The sequence below is a fragment of the Mobula hypostoma genome, chromosome 24 (genome assembly GCF_963921235.1).
Source record: "Mobula hypostoma chromosome 24, sMobHyp1.1, whole genome shotgun sequence".
Classification (NCBI taxonomy): domain Eukaryota; kingdom Metazoa; phylum Chordata; class Chondrichthyes; order Myliobatiformes; family Myliobatidae; genus Mobula; species Mobula hypostoma.
The window spans coordinates 44728846-44751566 of record NC_086120.1 but is presented as its reverse complement, the minus strand read 5'-3'; the positions used below and the strand labels follow the sequence as shown (position 1 = coordinate 44751566).

The 22721-nt window shown below is 42.9% G+C and overlaps 1 protein-coding gene across 1 annotated transcript; it reads right to left on the bottom strand.

Annotated features, from left to right (window-relative positions):
• Positions 1–13802: 13802 nt before the first annotated feature.
• Positions 13803–19101, bottom strand: oaz1a (ornithine decarboxylase antizyme 1a). The gene is given in 6 exon segments (XM_063032210.1): positions 13803–14197; positions 16314–16399; positions 16763–16935; positions 17753–17839; positions 17841–17898; positions 18853–19101. Coding segments are annotated over 6 exon segments (645 nt in total). The 5' UTR covers positions 18963–19101; the 3' UTR covers positions 13803–14066.
• Between the last annotated feature and the right edge of the window lie 3620 nt (positions 19102–22721).

Sequence of the window (22721 nt, the reverse complement as noted above, 5' to 3'; positions counted from 1 at the left end):
AATGGCTAGTCCGTACTATTGTAAAAACAATTAGACGGAACGTTGTGGATGGGCAGGCGTAGCATCTTTGTTGCTTGCAGGGATAAGTGTCAGGAGGGAGATTAGTGGGGAGGAACGAATGAAGAAGGGATTCACGGAAGGAATGATTCTTGTGGAAAGCGAAGTGTGGTGGAGGATGAAAAGCTGTGTAGGATCCCTTTGAAGGTGGCAGAACTTACAGAGAATGTATTCATTTATTTAGGGAAACAGTGCAGTATAGGCCCTTCTGGCCCTTCGAACTGCACCAACCTGCAACCCCCATTTACCCCTAATCTAATCATGGGATCACAAGACAATTTACAAAGGCCAATTAACCTACTTGGTAAGTCTTGGGACTGTGGGAGGAAACCGGAGGCCCCAGAGGAAACCAACACGTTCCACGGAGAGGCATACAGACTCCTTACCGTTGACACCGGAATTGAACTCCGAACTCCAGCTTGTCAAGTTGTAGTAGTGTCGTGCTCAGAATAATGTGTTGGACGGGAAGGCTCACAGGTGATAGGTGAGGATAAGAGGAACTCCATACCTGCTAAGGAGGGAAGATGGAATGATGTCCGAGGAAAGAAAGAGATGCGGGTGAGGACAACACCAATGGTAGAGAGAGGGAAATTCCTTTCTTTGAAGAAGGAGGACACCTCTGATGTCCTGAAAAGAAAAGCCTCACCTTGGGTACAGATGCAGTGGAAATGAAGGAATTAAGAAAAGGGAATAGCATTTTTACAGGAGACATGGTGGGAAGAGGCATCGTCAAGATAGCTATATAAGCTTGTAAGTTTATAAAAGATGTCAGTCGACAGCTTGTCTCCTGAGATGGAGACAGGGAGATCAAGAAAAGGTAGAGAGGTGTCAGAAACTGACCAAATAAATTTAAGGGCAGGGTAGAAGCTGGAGGCAAAGTTGATGAAATTGACAAGTTCAGCATGGGAACATGAAGCAGCACCAATGCTGTCGTCAGTGTAATGCCAGTAAAGTTGGGAGCATAACCAGGGAAGGCTTGGAACATGGACTGTTCTATGGAGCTAACAAAAAGGCAGTTTTAACTGGGGCCCATGTGGATGCCCATGGCTGCCCCTCGAGTCTGGAGAATGTGTGAGGAGCTGAAGGAGAAATTGTTGAGGGCAAGGGCCAGTTCTGCCAGACAGAAGAGGAGGGTGGTGGAGGGGAACTGGTTGGGTCTTTTATTGAGAAAGATACAAGGAGCTTTGAGGCCTTCTTCATAGTGGATAGAAGTGTATAGGGACTGGACATCCATGGTGAAAATGAGGTGCTCAGGCCTAGGGAATTGAAAGTTGTTGAGGAAATTGAGAGCACATGAAATGTCGCAGATGAACCAAGGATCTTGGAAGGGATAGAGTGGAGTTGAGAAATACACACATGAATTTAGTGGGGCAGAAGCAGGCAGAGACAATGGACCTACCCAGTCAGTGAGATTTGTAAATCTTGAGCTGTGCGGGGTAAGGGAACTTTGAGTTTGGTGACAGTGGATGATAGGTTTCCAGCATTGCAGGTTAATGATGGTGTCAGAGACAGTTTTCTGATGGCCCTGAGTGGAGTCCTTTTCAAAGGGTTAAGAGGAGGTGTCTGAGAGGTCAGTCTGTCACACTATAACAGCACCCCCTTTGTCTGCAGATTTCATGGTAAGGTTGGGATTTGTGTGGAGAGAGCAGAGAGCGGTAAGATTTGAGGAGGGGAGAAGAGTGCTGAAGTTGAGCTGGTTGATGTCTCATCGAAATAAACAATGAAAAGATCCAGAGCAGGCAAAGATTCAGAGTGGCTGTGCAAGAAGAGAAGGTTGGAGACGGGAGAAGAGGTCATCAGTGCGGGATGGGAAATGCTTGCCAAAGAAGTAGGCTTACAGATGGAGGTGAGGGAAGAAGAGCTCGGGTTGTGGCAGATCATGGAACTCACTGAGTTGCGGGTGAAGGGAACAGAGGTAAGTCCCTTGCTAAGGATTGAATGTTCCACCTCCAAGAGGGAAAGGCCAGAGAGAATAATGAAGACACGGCAGAGATTAAAGCTGGGATCAGAGGTTCACATCTCTCCTTTGAAATCACCCCCTTTCGCCTTAAATGCATATCTTCTGGTGTTAGACATTCCAACCCTGGCAAAAGGTTATTGTCTGTGCACTCTGTCTATGTCTCTTATTATCTTATAAACCTCTATCAGATCCCTCCTCAGCCTTTGCCACTCCAGAGAAAACAATCCAAATTTGTCCAATCTCTCCTTATAGCACATGCCCTCTAATCCAGGCAGCATCCTGGTGAAATTATTCTGCAGCCCTTCTGCAATGCCTCGACGTCCTTCCTATAGCAGGGTGACCAAAACTGCAATACTCCAGATGCAGGCTAAGTAGAATGCATGAGGATGTTGTACACTCACCTACGCTCTCGGCACGATTTCCAGTGTGCATCTAACCTACAAAGCTGCTGGATGTCTTTAGGATGTGGGAGGACCCAGGGAAAATCCATGTGGTTACAGTGTTGGTGGCATCCACATCTCATCAGTGGATTTTACTGTACCGTTCTGTTGCAAGCATCAGGGGAACACGCAGGCTAACAAAGCAGTATGAACAGCATTGCGGTCTGGTAAACACTGTTAATTTCCTACACAGCTCAGTCTGGGAATAATTCTGGTGCTCAAAAGGAAGGCCTTTTCTGACACTTGGGGAATCAGAATCAGATTTAATATCGCCGGAAAATATCGTGAAATATGTCGTTATGCGGAAATAGTACATTGCTATTTGTACTCTCTGCAGCTTATTTTGATCTTGTTCAGTAGACCCACCCCTGCCCCCACCACATGCCAGATGGTGATGCAGCCATTCAGAATGCCCTTCAAGAGCGTGACAAAACAAACTGATGAAGGCAGTGTTGTGGACTTAATATTTCAGTGATACTTGGGTAACATTATAAACATATTGTTTGGTTAAGCATTCCTTCTTGTTTAGATATTTCATTACCGGTTTTATGTAAAGTACGTGAATGTCGTACGTCATTACACCATCGCGTAATACATGCATGCACCTTGCTTAAAGTAAAAATGAAACTAAGACACATATTCCCGGCTCCATGCTTTATTTAGTTTTATATTTTGGAGTTAGTGGTGGACGTATTGAATATGATTTCAGGAAGGTGTTTGACAAGGTTCCCCCTGATAGGCTCACTCAGAAAGTCTGGAGGCAGGGAAGCCCAGGGAAACTCAGTTGTGAGGGTTCAGGATTGCCTTGTACACAGAGGGCAGAGGGTGGCAGTAGATGGAGCAAGTTCTGCCTGGAGGGGCATAACCAGAGGCGTTCTACAGGATTTGTTCTCAAACCCATGCTCTTTGCAATTTTTACAAGTGAATTAGGTGAGGAAGTGGAAGGGTGTGTTAGTAAGGTTGCAGATGACACAACAAATGGTGGTGCTGTGGATAGTGTAGATGGTTACAACGGGACCAGACGGGATGCTGAGATGGGCTGAGAAGTGCCAGATGGAGCTCAATCTGGGAAAGTGGAAGTGGAAGTGTCCAAGACCGAAAGAATCTGCAGAAGATCGTGAACACGGCACAGCACATCACACAAACCAATCTTCCGTCCGTAGGTCAAATATGATGGCAAAATATAGCATTAATGGCAAGACTCTTGGCAGTGTGGAGGTTCAGAGGGATCTTGGGGTCCGAGTCCACAGGACACTCAAAGCTGCTGCTGTGGTTAAGAAGGCATACGGTGCATTGGCCTTCATCAATCATGGGATTGAGTTTAGGAGCTGAGAGATAATGTTGCAGCTATATAGGATCCTGGTCAGACCCTGCTTGGAGTACTGTGCTCAGTTCTGGTCACCTCACTATAGGAAGGACGTGAAAACCGTAGAAAGGGTGCAGAGGAGATTTACAAGGATGTTGCCTGGATTGGGGAGCATGCCTTATGACAATAGGTTGAGTGAACTCAGCCTTTTCTTCTTGGAGCGACAGAGGATGAGAGGTGACCTGATAGAGGTGCACAAGATAATGAGGGGCATCAATCGTGTGGATAGTCAGAGGCTTTTTCCCAGGGCTGAAATGGCTAGCACAAGAGGTCATAGTTTTAAGGTGCTTGAAAGTAGGTACAGAGGAGATGTCAGGGGTAAATTTTTTACACAGAGAGTGGTGAGTGTGTGGAATGGGCTGCCGGCGGCAGTGGTGGAGGCGGAAACGAAAGCGTGCAAGGGAGGGGAGCCGGCTGGATTCGAACTCGGGAGCCTTCACTCCAAACTCTGGTGCTAATGCCACTACGCCACCAGCCGGCTGATCCTGTACTGTAATGTTCTACATTCTAGTATGTTCTATATTCTATGAACTTAGCAGTGGAGGCAAGCAGGCCATGTACCTTCTTTATGGAGCTTTCAGCAAGGTATGGACTTAAACCCAAGATCCCTCTGAACATTAATGCTGCTAGGAGTCCTACCGTTACTGTATACCCTTGCATTTGACCTCCCAAAGTGCAGTCCCTCACACTGCCCGGATTAGATTCTATCTGCTGTGTCTCCACCCACAACTGTCAATGGAATTGCAGTTGGTTTATAATTGACAAATGTACCGAGGTAAAGCGAAAAGCTCGTCTGTTCTCAGATCAAATCATTACACGGTGCGTTGAGGCAGAACAAGGTAAAACAATAACAGAATGCCAAATAAAGCGTAAAGGCCACAGAGAAAGTGCAGATCTGTAACCTATCGTATGCTTTCACACTTTCTCCGCTGTTCAGAATCAGAATCAAAATCAGGTCTACCATCCCTGACAATAGTCATGAGATCAGTTGTTTTGCAGCAGCAGAGTTAATCACTGTACTTTATTGTCGCCAAACAATTGATACTAGAGCGTACAATCATCACAGCGATATTTGATTCTGCGCTTCGCGCTCCCTGGATTACAAATCGATAGTAAATATTAAGAATTTAAATTATAAATCATAAATAGAAAATAGAAAAGGGAAAGTAAGGTAGTGCAAAAAAAAACGAGAGAAAGGTCTGGATATCTGGAGGGTACGGCCCAGATCCAGGTTAGAAACAGAACATACAGCACAAAACAGACCCTTTGGCTCACGCTGTCTGTGCAAAACACAATGCTGAAATAAATAATATCCCTCTCCACAGGGAAATCTGTACTTATTAAACAAGTGGCTTTATTGGCTCAGTTTACAAGCAACTGAACAATCAAGTCAACATGATTTTAAGAAGCTACATAGGTGGGCCAGGTGGCAGGGTGGAGATATGTCTCTACTAGAGGGGGCATAGGGTCGGCCATTGGTGTAGTGGCATCAGCACTGGGCTTCGAGGCGGATGGTCCCGAGTTCGAATCTGGCCGGGTCCCAACCTGGGCAGCAGCAGTATCTGCAGGGAAGAAAGGCCTGGCAATCTACTATCCTACTCCATCCACAGGATTGCTATAAGTCGACGACACTCAACAACAAGGAGGTGTAAGGCCCTCCTTCCCTCTGCCAGCCTGCAAATCACCCTTGGGCAAGGTGTAGCACCTGCTTAGGCTCCCCACTTCCCCCAACTGGGATCATGTGAAGCCATGGGAGCAGGTGGTGGATGGCATCAGAAGTCCTGGTTATGCAACCACTGACACCAGGCAGACAATCTCTGAAGATTATTGATAGTGGCTGGCCTCGCCCGTCTTGTAAAGGCACTGCCCAGAAGAAAATGACAAAAATTGCAAGCCCGTGACCACCCACGTTATACAACACAGCACATAATGATGATGACATAGCTGGAGCAAAGATACATGACAAGGATTCCAGGTATCAGTGGTGGCCTACTTGTTCTGAAGTTTAGCCACTTATAAAGAAACTGCTTTTCAGCCGTAAACAATAAGAGAACTTCACTGGATTCCCCCACCACTCCTCATGCTTCAGATTGTGACCCTCCTCATTGTGAACAACTCTGAGTTCCTCCAGTTCTTTCCTGTGATGGCCTGGAATTCCAGCATCTACAGAATCTCTTGTGCTGGCGAAAAACACTGCCCTTGTGCACCGATTGTGGGGTCTTTGACCTTGTGGCTGTATCATGTTTAAAACACTGTTCTATTCTAGGACTTGAAGTTCAGTGGGCATACTGTATTAACATGAGGGGAGGTTTGCTAGAGATATACAAAATTATGAGAGGTATAGCAGACATCCCACCATGCAAAAACTCATTTCAGGAAGGTAGCACCCCCGTCTCCCGCAACCCCATATCCCCCAAGGGTGTATGTAATACTTTATTTAGTGATTTTGTCTAATCTGTAAACCAAGTTGGGTATATGCAGAAAATGTGACATTAAAATATGTACTTATATTATATTATCATGTTTATTCTATTACAACTTTAAGCAAGTCTACAGGGAGTTTGGCCTCGTCACATAGGACATCAATAGAGTAGCTCCTTAGCAGTTAGCCAGCTAGTTTAAATAACGTTAGCTATGCTAAGGAACGAATGACACCTGTTAAACTCACCTCAACATGTCTTTTACATTTTAACCCACTATGGGCAATAGAAAAGTCTCTGTTGCAAACAGTGCAGAGAGCAACACTGTCATTATTTTTGAGGTCGACTGTAAAGCCGGCCTACAGAGAAAACTGAAAGGTCTACTTAGCACAAAGAGAGACCAATCAGGATGATTGCTCTCGCTCTCGCTCTCCCTCTCAAAAAAATCGATTTCCAGGATATTGTATATAATTTCCGGGCATCAGGGAGCCGCTATCAATATGCGGGAGACTCCCGGAACTTCCGGGAGAGATGGGATGTCTGGTATAGGTAGGGTAAATGCACCACTTTCAACGTTTAAGAGAAGTTTGGATATGGATGGTAGGGGTATGGAAGGCTATGGTCCCGGTGCAGGTTGATGGGAGTAGGCAGCTTAAATGGACAAGATGGGGCAAGGGGCCTGTTTCACTGTTGTATTTTTCTATGCCTCTGTACCTCTGAGAAGTACTCCTGAAAATATACCGTACATTCCTTAGTCAATAGTTAGTTATAGTCATAGTCATAGTCATACTTTATTGATCCCGGGGGAAATTGGTTAACAGTTATTCACAGGAATTAGTTATTCACAGATGTCAGCAAACTTGAAGATTTGTAGTGGAGGAAGGAGACAGAGAAGTTAGTGACATGATGTCCTAACAATAATCTTTTTCCCAGCGTCAGCAAAACAAGAGCAAGTCGTTGACTTTGACAGGGGGAGAGGTGGTGGTGAACTTGCTCCTGTCTACATCGACGGTGCTGAGGTCGAGGGGGTTGGAGGTCCAAGTTCCTAGGGGTGATGTCCTGGTCTGAACACGTAGATGCCAGTGTTACATTTTGTAACTTCAAAACATTAAAATAATTCAGTGGAAGTCACGGGAGTCCAAGACGTGAGTCTAACTTTGAGTTTTCTTTAAGCGAGATGCGCATGTATCACATGGTAGCGTGCATTTCGTGTATTTATACAAACAATGAATTATTTAAAGAAACAAGAATGCTTAATAAAACAATAAATGTACAAGATTACTCAAATATTACTGAAATAGTAAATACACAGCAGGTAGGGTCTAGAGAGTTCACCAATGCTCTACCTCATCAGAGGGCTATAGAATTTCAACATGTCCTGCTTGATTCTTACCAATTTGATCAATACACCATCGACAGCATCTGGTCTGAATGCATAACGGCTTCGTCCGGCAACTGCTCTGCTCACGACTGCAAGAAACTGCAGAGAGTTGTGCACACAGTTCAGCACATCGCAGACCACAAACATACACACAGTGGCCACTTTATTGTGTACATGAAACACCTAATAAAGTGGCCACTGAGTGTAAATGTGGTATTATCAATAATGAACGTGGAACTACACAACTCAAAGCTGAGTTATGTTTGCTAGGAAGTACCAATCGTGCTTTTCCACTGGATTTTCTACCTCACTCCAATCATGCTCATAATAAACATGAGCCATGATTCTGTATTTCTAGATCCTGGTACTTCACTGGAAATTTTCCCAGATGTAGACAGCCCAGAAAATAAGGAAAGCTTTCACTCAGTATGTTTACATTCCGATGTGCAGAAAGCTAATTCCACTATTGGGAAGAAGAGTTATTGGTATAAAATCTCAAAACCCTTTCAACAAATTAAATTCTTACATAGAATCGATGGAGTTTTCATGCAGAGGATGTTCCCTTTAATCGGGGAGACTAGGACCAGATGGCATACAGCTTCAGCAAAGAGGAACGTCCATTTAGAACAGAGATGAGGAGGAATTTCTTTAGCCAGAGGGTAGTGAATCTGTAAAATTCATTGCCACAGACAGCCAAGTCACTGGGTATATTCAAAGTGGAGGTTGTTAGCAGAGTTGACTCGATGGGCTGAATGGCCTAATTCTGCTCCTGTGTCTTATGGTATGTCTTTTATGATTATCCATATGTTAACTGTTATATATTAAGTAAGGTAGAGGAGGTTGAGTATGCTTTATGACTGACTCTTCATGGTGCACATACGTGACAGTTCTGTCTCAGTCAAGCTCACCCAATCTGGAACATCTAGCAGTCAAGTGGCATCTGTTTTATCTGCTGAGGGAGTTCTCCACCATCACCTCATAGTAGTAGTAGTCATATTTTATTAATCCCAGGGGAAATTGGTTTTCATTACAGTTGCTCCATAAATAATAAATAGTAATAGAACTATAAATAGTTAAATAGTAATATGTAAATTATGCCAGTAAATTATGAAATAAGTCCAGGACCAGCCTATTGGCCGAGGGTGTCTGACCCTCCAAGGGAGGAGCTGTAAAGTTTGATGGCCACAGGCGGGATGACTTCCTATGACGCTCTGTGCTGCATCTCGGTGGAATGAGTCTCTGGCTGAATGTACTCCTGTGCCCACCCAGTACATTATGTAGTGGATGGGAGACATTGACCAAGATGGCATGCAACTTGGACAGCATCCTCTTTTCAGACATCACCTTGAGAGAGGTAGCAGGGCACATTCCAACTCAGGGCCAATATCAGGAAGGCAATGGAGGATTTAAGCTCCATAATCAGCAGGCACAAAACCCTAATGCCTTCCCTTTCGTTGTGGGGGATTTCGTCCAGGCCAGCTTGAAGAAGTCTCTGAACAACTACACTTGAGCACTGTTACATCACCATCAAGAACGATTACTGTGCCATCCCATGCTTGCACTTTGGATAGTCTGATCACCTGGCTGTACTTCTACTCCCAGCGACGAAAGACTGCAGCACCATGGTGAGGACCAAGAAGCTATGATCAAGGGAGGAGGAGAAGTGCTTATAACACTGCTTTGAGTCAGTGGTCTGGACAATAATCAGGGATTCATCCCTGAATCTGAATGAATGGGTTACAGTTGTCACTGACTTCATCAAGACGTGTGGATGAATGTGTGCTTCAAAAACATACTGGACATACCCAAACCAAAAGCCATGGATGAACCAAGAGATTCATAGTCTGCTGAGGACTGTATCAATGGTATTCATGACTAGTGATCTAGAACTATACAAGAAGTCCAGCGATAACCTAAGGAAGGCTTTTTAAAAGTGAAAGAACAATTCCTATTGCAGTTAGAGTGGACCTCTGGCAGGATTTGCAGGCCATTACTTCCTAAAGTGAAACCCAACATCATGAATGGCTGTGATGCTTCCCTCCCAGATCAGAAAGCTTTCTATGCAGGCTTTGAAAAGGAGAATAAAACCACACCTGTCTGAATCCCTGTAACATTTGGTGACCTTGAGATCTCTGTCTCAGAGGCCAACATCAGAACAACTTTCAAGAGGATGCACACTCGGAAGGTGTCAGCTCCTGACTGTGCACCTGGTGGGTTCTGTAAATCTGTGCCAACCATCTGGCAGGGCTGTTCGAGGACACCTTCAATCTCTCACTGCTGCAGTCGGAGGTTCCTACCTGTTTCAAAAGGGTGATAATGCCCAAGAAGAGCAGGGTGAACTGTCTCAACAACTATCACCCAGTGGTACTCACATCAACTGTGATGAAGTGTTTTGAGAGTTGGTCATGGCTAGGATCAACAACTGCCTAAGCAAGGACCTAGACCTATTGCAGTTCTATCACCACAATAGATCTACAGTAGATACAATCTCACTGGCTCCCCATCAGCCTTGGATCACCTAACAATAGTAATGCCTATGTCAGGCTGCTATTTGTTGGTTGCGTTCAACACAATCATACATTCAGTTCTAATCAACAAGTTCCAAAACCTGGGCCTCTGTACCTTGCTCTGCAATTGGATCCTTGACTTCCTCACCAGATCAGAATTAACATCTACTCTTTGCGGATAATCAACACCGGCACACCTCAAGGGTGTGTACTTAGCCCACTGTTCTACTATCTACATCCACATCTGTGTGGCCAGGCACAGCTCAAATGCCATCTATAAATATGACAATGTCACATCTATTGTTGGCAGAATTTCAGATGGTAATGAAGAGGCATACAGGAGCGAGATATATCAACTGGTCGAGTGATGCCACAACAACAAACTTGCGCTCAACGTCAGTAAGACCAAAGAATTGATTGTGGACATTAGGAAACTTCACTGAAGGATCAGCAGTGGAAAGGGTGAGCACTTTCAAGTTCCTGAGTGTCAAGCAGATCTCTGATGATCTGTCCAGGCCCCAACATGTTGATGCAATTACAAAGAAGGCTTGCCAGTAGGTATATTTCATTAGGTGTTTGAGAGGACTTGGTGTGTCACCAAAAACACATGCAAATGTTTACACATGTACCGGAGAGAACATTCTAGCTGGTCTTGTATGGAGGAGCCACTGCACAGGATGGGAAAAAGCTGAAGAAAGATGTAAACTCAGCCAGTTCTATCATGGGTAATAGCCTCCCCAGCATCTAGGACATCTTCAAAATGTGATGCCTCAAAAAGGCGGCATCCATAATTAAGGATCCCCATCACCAGGACATACCCTCTTCTCATTGCTAACATTAAGAAGGTGGTACAGGAGCCTGAAGGCACATACTCAATGTTTCATGAAAAGCTTCAACCTCACCATCAGACTTCTTAATGGACAATGAACACTACCTCACTATTTTTTCATTTTTGCACTAATTTATTTTTATAGATTTACTGTAGTTTATTAATTCTTATTATGTATGGCAATGAACTGCTACCACAAATTTCACGATATATGCCAATATTAAACCCGACTCTGGTTGTTAGGGCATTTTGGGGGGTTAGCACATATAGCAAATAACTTCAGCCAGAGCTCGGAAGTTAAATACTATGTCCAAAAACTAGAGGATAGCCAGATTTGGAAGAAAACTAAATATTTAGTTATAGGGACATTCAGAATCTATAATTTGAAATAGGTATCAACAACAGCCAAGCTTGGCAAAGCTTAAGAAACTTTTGCAATGGAATGCATGCAAAGGTTTAGCAGACTGATTCTTGGGTTAGCAGGTTGTTGCACAAATACCAAGCAAACTTAGTTTTCACTGAAGAATTAAGAGCAATCGTATTGAAATGTACATAATTCTTACAGGGCAGTTGCAGAGTTAGTGTTTCCCCTGGTAGCTGTGTTTAGAATCATAATCCTCTCTTAAAACAAGGGGCCATCATTCCAAGACTAAATTCCTACAATTGCCAGGACTGCTTTGAAGATATCATGGTTTCTTTTCCATTAGAGAGATTTATCAGCACAGGTCCCTTAGCAGCCACAAAAATCATCTCCCCCAAACCCCACCTGTTTAACCCCTTAGCCACCCTCAGGCAGAAGGTAGGATGGGAAACAGCTTTTTCCTCTCAGGCCACAAGACTGAAATCCCTGCCACCACCCAGGTCTCATACTATGACCCACCAGCAGCATTATACTGTTTACTTTTTACACTTATTGTAAATATACCAGATTATTTGTTACTTTAATTTGTGCTATTACTTTGTGTTACTATTGTGCATTTGGTCCAGAGGAACACTGTATTGTTTAGTGGTATACACATGTGCAGTTGAAAAGCAAACTGAAATTAACTAGAACTTTTAAAATGCCTCCCATCAGATAAATCTTTGGAAGTAGATCAGACAGCAGAGACAGCTAGCAATCCATTCAAGGGAGATTAAGTTTTAAAGATGCAATGGAATTTAAGATTCAGGGTCAATGCACTGCAGGAATTTCAGTCAAGAATCACCATGATGGATCTCTCATGATAGTATCCATCATTAAGAATCCTCACTTTCCAGGACATGCCCCCTTAATATTATCAGGAACCTTAAGCCCCATAGTCAATGCTTAGGAACAACTTCTTCCCCTCTACCATCAGATTTCTGAACAGCCCATGAACCCAGCATCACTATTCTTCTGCACTATTTGTTTTGTAACAGAACTTTTTGATCTTGCACTGCTGTCACAAGAAATTTCATTTTGAGTGATAATAAACCAGATTCAGATCCTATGCAGCAAGGTACTCCAACCTACCTGTGCTTATTTTTTGGCATTTCATTATGAAATGCCATCAAATTTGTTACAAGGGCTGTTTTGACATAAGCAATCAACTATTGTTTCTTTTTGAAGAATACATTGATAGCATTAACAGGCAACATCTTAAGATCTTCTCCATCAGATATGCCACCTTCTCACAGATACCAGGCAGGAGTGCCTAAAGCCACACATCCCACATTGCCAGATTAAGACAGCTACATCCCTTCAACCATTGAAGCAACCAGTACAAAGTACATTTATGCAATAGAATCTTGTTTTCTTGTAAAATGTGTTTTCCTTGTTAATTGCATGCCTGTGTATATAACATCTGAATGTTAGCAACCATGTGTATTAGCCATTTTTTCAGACATTTAGTCACACCATTTTTCCATGAATGTCACTGGCAGCAATTCAGGATTTTAATCCAGTGAAAACAAGCAACATTCATATTAGCAATGGAAGTTGCCAGGAACAGGGTGATATTTACAGTGCAGAACAGATTTTCCAGACTTCAGCCACACTGCTGAGCAACCCACTTATATAACCCTAGCCTATTCAGAGGACAATTTAGTGACTGATTAATCCACTAATCAGCAAGGCTTGAGGAAATGCACATGGTCAGAGAAAGAATGTACAAACTCATTAGAAGACAGCAGGATTGACATTCTAATTGCTCTGCTATCATGGATATCTGTCAAACTGTTTCGGTGTATGACCAATGCAGAAACCCATTTAAATTGAAACATAGCATTGGAGTAGTATTTTTTAGTCAGACCGGAATGGGGCAAATTGAATTTTCAACTTGTATATTCAAATTCATTTTCTGGGGACAACAAATGCCACTGGTATGTTAATTGTATGTACATTGCTGCACACACCCTTCTAAAAATAATGGTGGAACACAAGTGAAACTGAGATTAAATTCCTACTGTTACAATTTTAAAATATTGAGGCACAGTACAAATTGAATTATGGCCAGAAACTGAGGGATCCTTTCCAGTTACTGAAAATCCCACAAACTACACACCTTAAAGCTAACATTTATACTTAAAAATCTGGTATGGTTAGGATGTTAAATCAATACAATCAATTTTAACTTCCATGTTATGCTTTCAAACCAGTCTAGTTTAAAGACAGTTTGCTTAGAAAGTAAAACAACCTTAAATTGGAGGAACCCCACTGAAATATCAAAGGAACAGGCTCACGAATAGAAGTAGGTCAAGTAGAGCTGTGGAGCATCATGGACAATTGCCACCCAAGGATGCCAACTTATTTCAGTGATTTACTTCAAGAACCCAAGGCAAATACAGATGAGTGAATTTGTATTCAGTCCAAGATAAACAACTCAACAGTAAAATAAATTTTATTATTGCAACATTAGCTTCAAAACTAAGAAAGTATGCAGTTAAACTCATGGCAAGCAATTTATTTGCTATAATCATAACATGCAAATAAAGATACAGTACAGTGAAATTATCTAACCAACCACTGAACCTTAAGATTCTCCCAAGGCTGTAATGCCAGATGGGACAGAATTTCACCAACACACCTTCACAGATGAAAGAAAATAAAACCCCAGAACATCAAAGCGCCAAGATAAAAAGCACACATTTATTCTTCATCAGATGAGTCTCTTTCAAATGTATACATCATGAAGAAAGCATCTGGTCTTTTTGGGACAAGGGGATGCCCAGGCCTCACAATCTCAAAGCCAAGAAAGCTAAATGTGCGAAGTAGTGGAGCTGAAATTTAAGAAAACATCTGTCAATGAGAAGAATGCTCAAGTGGATTTGTTACAACACATTAAGACAAAACATGAATTCTAATTGCCTAAATTAAACAATGCTTCATTCAATAGCTTAATAGTTAAACATCTAGAATGTGTGTGCACTAAATTCATGAAAGTAAAATTCCTTGGTCATAGTAGCTCTGCAACAGCAAATGCCATAGGCCTGCCTGGAGACTGAAGCATCAACTACTCAAAATATTCAGAATCAGGTTTGTTACCACTAACATGCAAAATGTTTTGTGGCAGCAGTACAGCATAATACACAACTACAAATTACAAGTGTATATACAAAAATGTTCATGGGTTGATTGTCTATTCAGAAATCTGATGACAAGGGGAATCACTGACTGCATGTCCTCAGGCTCCAGCACAACCTTGATGGAAACAAGGAGTAGAGGGCATTCAATGTGATGAGGGTCTTTAATGCTGGATGATGCAGCATCTTTTGAAGGTGTCCTCAATGCTGGGGATGGAGCTGGCCTATTTATTTATTATTTATTTATTTTAAAAAACAACTTTAAACAGTATACTAGTTAGGCTTGTTTCCTCAATGCATCAATTATTAAGCTTTGATCTGTGCTCTGGTATGCTAGACTAAAAGCAAGATAAAAGTTTGGCAACAAAACAAAATGTTGCTCTCAGATCAGGTAGTATCTGTTTCTCATTAAAGACCCCCTCAGAACTGGGGAAAAACAACCAGATACTTTGTTCTTTTCCCTGTTTTGATAAAGGGTCTTAGACAAATATATTAATTGCTTTTCTCTACAGATGCCATCTGACAGATTCAGCATTTTGTTCAGATTTCCAGACTCTTACCAGTGGGTCTTCAAATTAACTGGGTCAAAACCTGTAGTCTGAATTATAGCTTAACACCCAATTCTGTACCCATGCCTCATGGTGTTAAATACCTGTAATACTAAGTTTTAGAACAAATTACTACTATATCTAATGAAAGCTTGCCTCTTCAGTTATATACTTTACCAATTTTAAGAGTCAGGAAAGTTTATGTAGCTCCACAGTAAAGACAGTTGTGTAGAATTTATTTTGAGTTTACAAAAATTCCCCAGAGCCTGATGGAAGCAGAACTGAAATATGAACACTAGCACTGAAGAATCAGAGTGTGGGACCACTATCAACAAATGAAAATTCCCATTTTCATTTAGAACCTTCAGTTAAAATCTACAAAGTGTTTTAAGTTTGTACACTTCAGAGCCATAAACACTCATGTTAAATGCATTTTTCTTCATCTTTGTAATCTCCCCCTTCTCTCCCCCCTCCAACTACCTCAAATGCTCATCTTATCCACCAAAATTAAAGGCATCTACCCTCAATTCAATTATCACTTCAAGATACTGGTAAGTGGGGCAGACTACCTACCTATTGTATTGAATTCTAAGATAGAATTTCAAATTCTGAAGCTTAGATGTCAACTTCAGCTCCTTAAGTTCAATCAGGCAGATTTTATCATATGATAGGCCTTCACTGTTGAAAAGCCAGCAATAGCCAACTGCAAGTTCCATCACAAAAAGATGCATTTTACACAGTGTTTAATGCACCAATTTACTCCAATAGACCAAAGAGCACTTCCTCATCACCACTGTGGTTTCTCCCACTAAAACAAGCCCTGTACGTGTACACCCCCCCCCCCCCCAAGATCAACTAAACTTTTGGAAGTTACAGCACACTTCAATACTTTATGCACTGTAAACTCCCAAACTGGTAATTGATATGTGTACTAAGATACTAAGATATTTAACAAGTCTCATTAAATTTAATGCTGCATCAAAATATTTGGGTAGAACAAATTGTCTTAAGATTCTTTTGTGCAAACCGACAACCTAAAAAGCTCTCTCCACAAGTGGCTGCATCAGCTGAATACTTATATTATTTTTATTTCACAATCCCATGGACTGTAGTGCTTTGATATTCACTAATCAGGAATTCAATCTGACTGCTGTTCTCTTAAAACTGAAATAAACACCCCTATCACAAAATCAGAATAATCCATCTCTTAAAGGTCATATCAATAGGGCAGTACCAACACAACACTGAATATACTGTAATTTTACCTCGATCATCCCTGTTCTTGTTGAAGCAAATGAAGACATGTTCAACATGAAGATGTTCCTCTGCAAATTCAAGCAGGATGGTAAAGCTGAAAGTATAATAGATAAAACAGTTAGGAGACATTGCTAGATTTCTTGTACAAAAAGACCTTGCAAAAGCATTGCAAACAAGAATATCTGCAGATGCTGAAAATCCAAAGCAACACATACAAAATGCTAAAGGAACTCTGGTCATGCAGCATCTATGGAAAAAGTAAACAGTGAACACTTGTTTATCAGCTGCTCAGGCCATGCCAAGTCACAGCAATAATTGACAAATTCAACAATCACAATAACCCTGTTAGACTATAGAAAGGAAGTTCCATTAGCTGTGCTGCTACCCACTGTACTACAAAAACATTGAGCATCGTGTACCTTATGAACAAATTCATGAAATGTGTTCCAAAACGTACCTTTCTTTGCTCCCTTCAGGCAATGCCCCACCTGGGAGCTCAATGTACAGATTGTTGTTGTTCAGTATTGCTCTCCAGTGAACAACTCTTGCATCAGTAAGCTTGGACTGGAAATGGAGAATTTTCGTCCTGCTGCTTGCACTCAAATCTTCTGTTACACTCAGCCGGTTGTCCTGAAATTAGAGAAGCACAAAGTATTCATAATGCAATTTCCAGGCACACATTTCATTGAATACCATGCTAAATGCCAAGTGAGAATGTTACTGTACACTCAGACACCAAATTAGTGATAAAATTTCAATTGTATTTTATTTCCCCCGAAGACCTTAACCTATTGATACACAAAAGCATGTCTGTAGTGTCTGCACTGGACTTCTGAGGTTGCAGTTCTGAATCCGGTTGGCTTCTTGCACACTTTCCATCCATGCATGCCAAGTTGAGCATTCAGCTAGCAACTCAGCTTCGTAAAAACAGAAAAAATGCTAAACAGCAAAGTTGCTGCCCAAAGGAACGACGATTGATATGCAAGCACAATGCTATTACAGCCCTGTGCCTGTTCAGAGCTCAATTCCAACATCCTCCAAGGAATTTGTATGTCCTCTCCGTAAACCCATAGATTTCTGCCAGGTACTCCAGGTTCCTCCCACACTCCAAGACCTACCCAAGGTTAACTGGTCATTGTAAATTGTCCTGTGATTAGGCTACAGTTGAATTGGTGGGTCACTGGGCAATGGGACTCATTGGGTCTCTAGGGCCTGCTCTACATTACCTTTTAAAAAAAACTCATTTTTCAAGAATTGCGTACATTTACTCTCTTCTGCACTGAACTGTATTTGTCAACATTCTACCCATTGCTTAGCTACAAAAAGTCAAATTAAGGTCAATCATTACTAAAAATAATGAATACTCCACAGGATTTCCATCATTTTACAAAGTGCACCAGCTACCTTCGAAATTTAGCAAGTTGCCTCAATGAAGTTCAATACTTACTGAATACAATACATTAGCTGCAAGATTGTGATCCCTCTGAGCATTCCCTCGCCCACCTGGGATCTTCAAGGGTGGGTGAGGGACATCAGGAACACCACAGAGGCCCCGGACCAGGGTTACGACAAGAAGTGGAGGACAGCCTGGAACTGGAAAGGTAACAATTACTTAATACCTGACATCAAATGGACACAAATTAAGTCATCTAAATTCCAAGATGACAACATCCCATATCAATTCAAATTCAAACTGAAACCAATCCAAGGATTTTGCCACTTCCCCTTTCACTTCCTTGATACCCCAAGACTAGTTTAATCATGGGCCAGTTAAAACAGACCAACTTTAACATCTGGCATTGGTGTGACACTTAATAAGTTTAAGTACTTAGCTGAATTTATGCCAAACACAGGGAATAAATCAACCAAAGTCAATTCATTACATACTTATTGAAAATTTAAATCCCTCCGCCTCTTCAATCACAACAGTGTGCTCTCCAAAATGCAATTAAGGTATTAATCCAACAGTTAGGGTCCTTCGTTAAGCATTTAAATGCTACATTTGGGAAGTGACCTCATCCAGGATTGTGTAGAGACCAATGTGCATTTTGGAACAGGACTGGGAGAATGGTGCAGGCAGAAAGGTCTATTTGGCATTCCCACCCACTAGCAGTGAGTGGGCAGGCAGGCTGGCTGCTGTTATTTCCTACTGTATTCCCAGTCTAGCACACCCACACACCACGTCACATCAGCAGATGCAGCCTCAAGGGGCTTTCTAAAGCTCACCCCCTCTATGAATGATTCGTGGAATTGGAGGGTGGAGGCAGGAGGACGAGGCGAGAAAGGTGCAAATGTAATGCTGGAAGAAGACAAAGGAAGAATGGAGGAATAATACTCCCCCTACCCCAGCTATGCAACTCAAGAGCAGTCGCCATTTTATGACAGCCTCCCGGACTCGGGAGGTTTCAATTATAATTAATGACAGTCGATTTTATCCTTTTAACACAGTATTTAATCAACACGGGGAATTAACGCGCAGAAACACTTTTAAACCGACCGAAGACAAACATCTAGATCTTTCAAGACAGCGTGAACCCGAACGCCTACCTTTCGGTAAAAGTATTACTACTACACGTCACGGAGGGCATTTTGTTTCCTTCTTTTTCTCTAGCAAAACAGTGACTATTCAAAATGCGCTGGAGGGAGATCTTGACCATCCGGCCTTAGGTTCCTCCACGGGACACCAGCTGAAAGGCGGGTGCGGGTGTCGGCGACGCTGCTCGGAAAGCGGAGCGGGCCGGGCACCTCACACACGCAACACTGGTCGGCAGCGGCCTCTCTGTGACGCAGCCACCCGCCGGGCGGCCTATTTATAGGCGGCCCCCGCGCCGCCTCCTGGGAGGTTGGTCTCGCGCGCCCCTCCCGCTCTTTATGTCCCCCCCCACACCACCGAGCGAACGTTTTCCGTCAAAATCACAACCGCCACCCGCTAACATTCTGAGAGAAGCCGATTTTTTAAAAAGTTTTTTAAAATTTGATAAACAATCGAGGATTCAACGCAGGAGGCAATGGCCGGCTCGCGGAGCATTGTGGGAAGTGCCGTTTAAAGGGTCTTATTTTTTAAAAATATATATTCTAAAAGAGACCCTTAAACAGTGTTTTCGGACGAGTAGGCGGTTTCAGGGGGATTGGGGAATATTTGAGCGGGTGTGGGGCTGCCTCCGTTCGCGGAAGAGGGGGACACGCGTTTCCATGGGGTGTTTAATGGGAGGCGGGAGAGAATTGGCGAGAAGGGCCGATCGGCCGCCAAGGCTCGGGGTGGGAGGGACGGTTGTCTCGCCGCCCTTCAAGGGACCCGCATTGGCATAGCGCCCGATTCTTCCCATGGCGGCACAGGGTGCCTTCGGGCCGATGGGAGCGGGTTACTCAATTACAAGCAGCGTTTATATCAGAAAATATGTTTATTATCACTGGCCCGGCCTGGTTTCATACACGGATGGTTCAAAAGATCCAATGACAGGTGTTTCTGTTTAAGTTCCAAACTTTCAGATGACTATTAAGGAATTGGCGGTAATGCACCATTAAGCTGGATGCCAACCGCCGTTAAACAAGATACAGACAGACTGACTGTTAAGGAAAGATTATCAGCCAACGAATCAGTATGCACATCTGAGATGGTTGCTATTATTTTAGCTTTGGTTCTTGATCCTCCAAAATATTCCACATGGAATTTAAACCGGAGGTGTTTTTTCTATTATCAATTTATTGAGAATGCCCACAAGACAATGGGTTGGATATGGTGAGATATATGTAATTTGATAATTAATTTACTTCGAACTTTGACTCTCCTTCCCTCCATTAGCTTGCAGGTCACAGTAAAAATCAGGTTTAATATCCCTGCATATGTTATGAAATTTGGTGTCTTTATGGCAGCAGCACAATGCAGTACATAATAGAAAAAAAATTAATAGTTAAATAAGTAGTGTAAAAACAGAAATAAAAAGTAGTGAGGTAACGTTCGTGGGTTCAATCTGAAGACAGAGGGGAAGTAGTCGTTCATGAGTGTGTGCCTTCAAGCTTCTGTATCTCCTTCCTGATGGTAGCAATGAGAAGAGGACACATCCTGGATAATGGGGGTCTTTAATGGTGGAAGCCAGTTTTTTGAGGCATTACTCCATGAAGTTGTCCTGGATACTATGGAGGCTGGTGCCCATGATGGAACTGACTGAGGCAAGGTATAGCACCTGCTTAGGCCACCCCCGCCCAGATCAGGGTCACGTGAAGATATGGGAGCAGGTGATGGATGGTCGTATGAGCAGCTGGTGCACATCACAAGTCCTGGTTATGTGACCACTGATGCCAGGCAGATAATCTCTGAAGTGTATTGGTATTGGCTGAGGTCACCCATCATGTAAAGACACTGCCCAGAAGAAGGCAATGGCAAACCACTCCTGTAGAAAAATTTGCCAAGAGCAATCATGGTCAAAGACCATGATCACCCATGTCAAACAACACGGCACATGATGAAGACTTCAAATTGTAGGCCAAACAATTCTTCTATTGGACAACATATGTTGAGGCTGCAGAATTTAGGCTTATGTGTCCATTTTTTGTGTGTTCCTGCCCATGTTGGGGTTGAAGAAAACGAGGTGACAGACCTTTTAGCCAAGCAATCACTAAGAATTAAGGATGTAAATGTAGTGGTGCCTTCCCATAATTGGGAAGTGAAAGCCATAATTAAAAGATCTCTTCAATCATTGTGGCAACGAAGTTGGGATAAGGAAAAGAAGGTATAGCATTTATATAAAATTCAGAGGATGGTGGGAACTCAGCTGGGAGATGTGCATAAAAGGAGGGAAGGCGTTATACTTTGACATTTATGTATTGGACTGGGAGACCACTTTGCTGAACACCTACGCTCTGTCCGCCAGAGAAAGCAGGATCTCCCAGTGGCCACACATTTTAATTCCACATCCCATTCCCATTCTGACATGTCTATCCACGGCCTCCTCTACTGTAAAGATGAAGCCACACTCAGGTTGGAGGAACAACACCTTATATTCCGTCTGGGTAGCCTCCAACCTGATGGCATGAACATCAACTTCTCTAACTTCCGTTAATGCCCCACCTCCCCCTCGTACCCCATCTGTTACTTATTTTTATACACACATTCTTCCTCTCACTCTCCTTTTTCTTCCTCTGTCCCTCTGAATATACCCCTTGCCCATCCTCTGGGTCCCCCCCCTCGTCTTTCTTCCCGGACCTCCTGTCCCATGATCCTCTCATATCCCTTTTGCCTATCACCTGTCCAGCTCTTGGCTCCATCCCTCCCCCTCCTGTCTTCTCCTATCATTTTGGATCTCCCCCTCCCCCTCCAACTTTCAAATCCCTTACTCACTCTTCCTTCAGTTAGTCCTGACGAAGGGTCTCGGCCTGAAATGTCGACTGCACCTCTTCCTAGAGATGCTGCCTGGCCTGCTGCGTTCACCAGCAACTTTTATGTGTGTTGCTTGAATTTCCAGCATCTGCAGAATTCCTGTCGTTTGTATTGGACATACTAGGTTGAATAATTCCTTGTTCAGGATTAATATGCATGATACAGCATTTGTAGGGAGTGCACTTGTCAAGAAATGGTGCAGCATATATTGTTTGAAGATAGATCCTATCTTTAACATGGATAGTCTGGTCAGGCATCACTACCATTGTAATGTATATACAGTACTGTGCAAGTCTTTGGCACATATATGTAGTTAGGGTGCCTAAGACCTTTGCATAGTGCTGTAGTCATTTTATGTATTGCACTGTACTGCTGCCACAAAAAAAGAGTTTCATAACATGTGAGTGATGATAAATGTGATTCTGATATGGGTCTCTATTGTGGACTAAGAGTGGGAAGGGGGTGGGGAGAAGGGAATCATAGTTGGGAAAAGCAGAAGCGAGAAGGAAAGGAGCAGGAAGCAGCAGAGAGATATTCTGTAATGATCAATAAACCAATTATTTGGAATCAAATGACCTTACCTAGTGTACTAGGGCTGGATGTGTCTGCACCCTCGCCACTCCCGGCCCCTGGTACTCTTTCTCTGCCACCCACGGCGCACCACCCTTACCATTCCCAATACCTTTTGATCCCGCTGGATTTACAAACTTGCTCTCCATTCCACATTGACAATACAGTATTGAGCAAAGATCTTAGGCATTCTAGCTATATGTATGTGCGTGAAACCTTTGCACAGTACTGTATATGACATGAAAATGTGTTATTTACAGCAGGAATATACATTACAAACAATAGTTGTTATAAGGCATGGTAGCATGACACTATTACAGATCGGAACATTGGAATTCAGAGTTCAATTCTGGCACCATCTTTAGGAAGTTTGTACATTCTCCTCGTGACCGCGTGGGTTTTCTCCAGGTGCTTGGGCTTCCACCCTACAGTTCATGGAGGTACTGGTTCGTAGATTAATTAATCATGG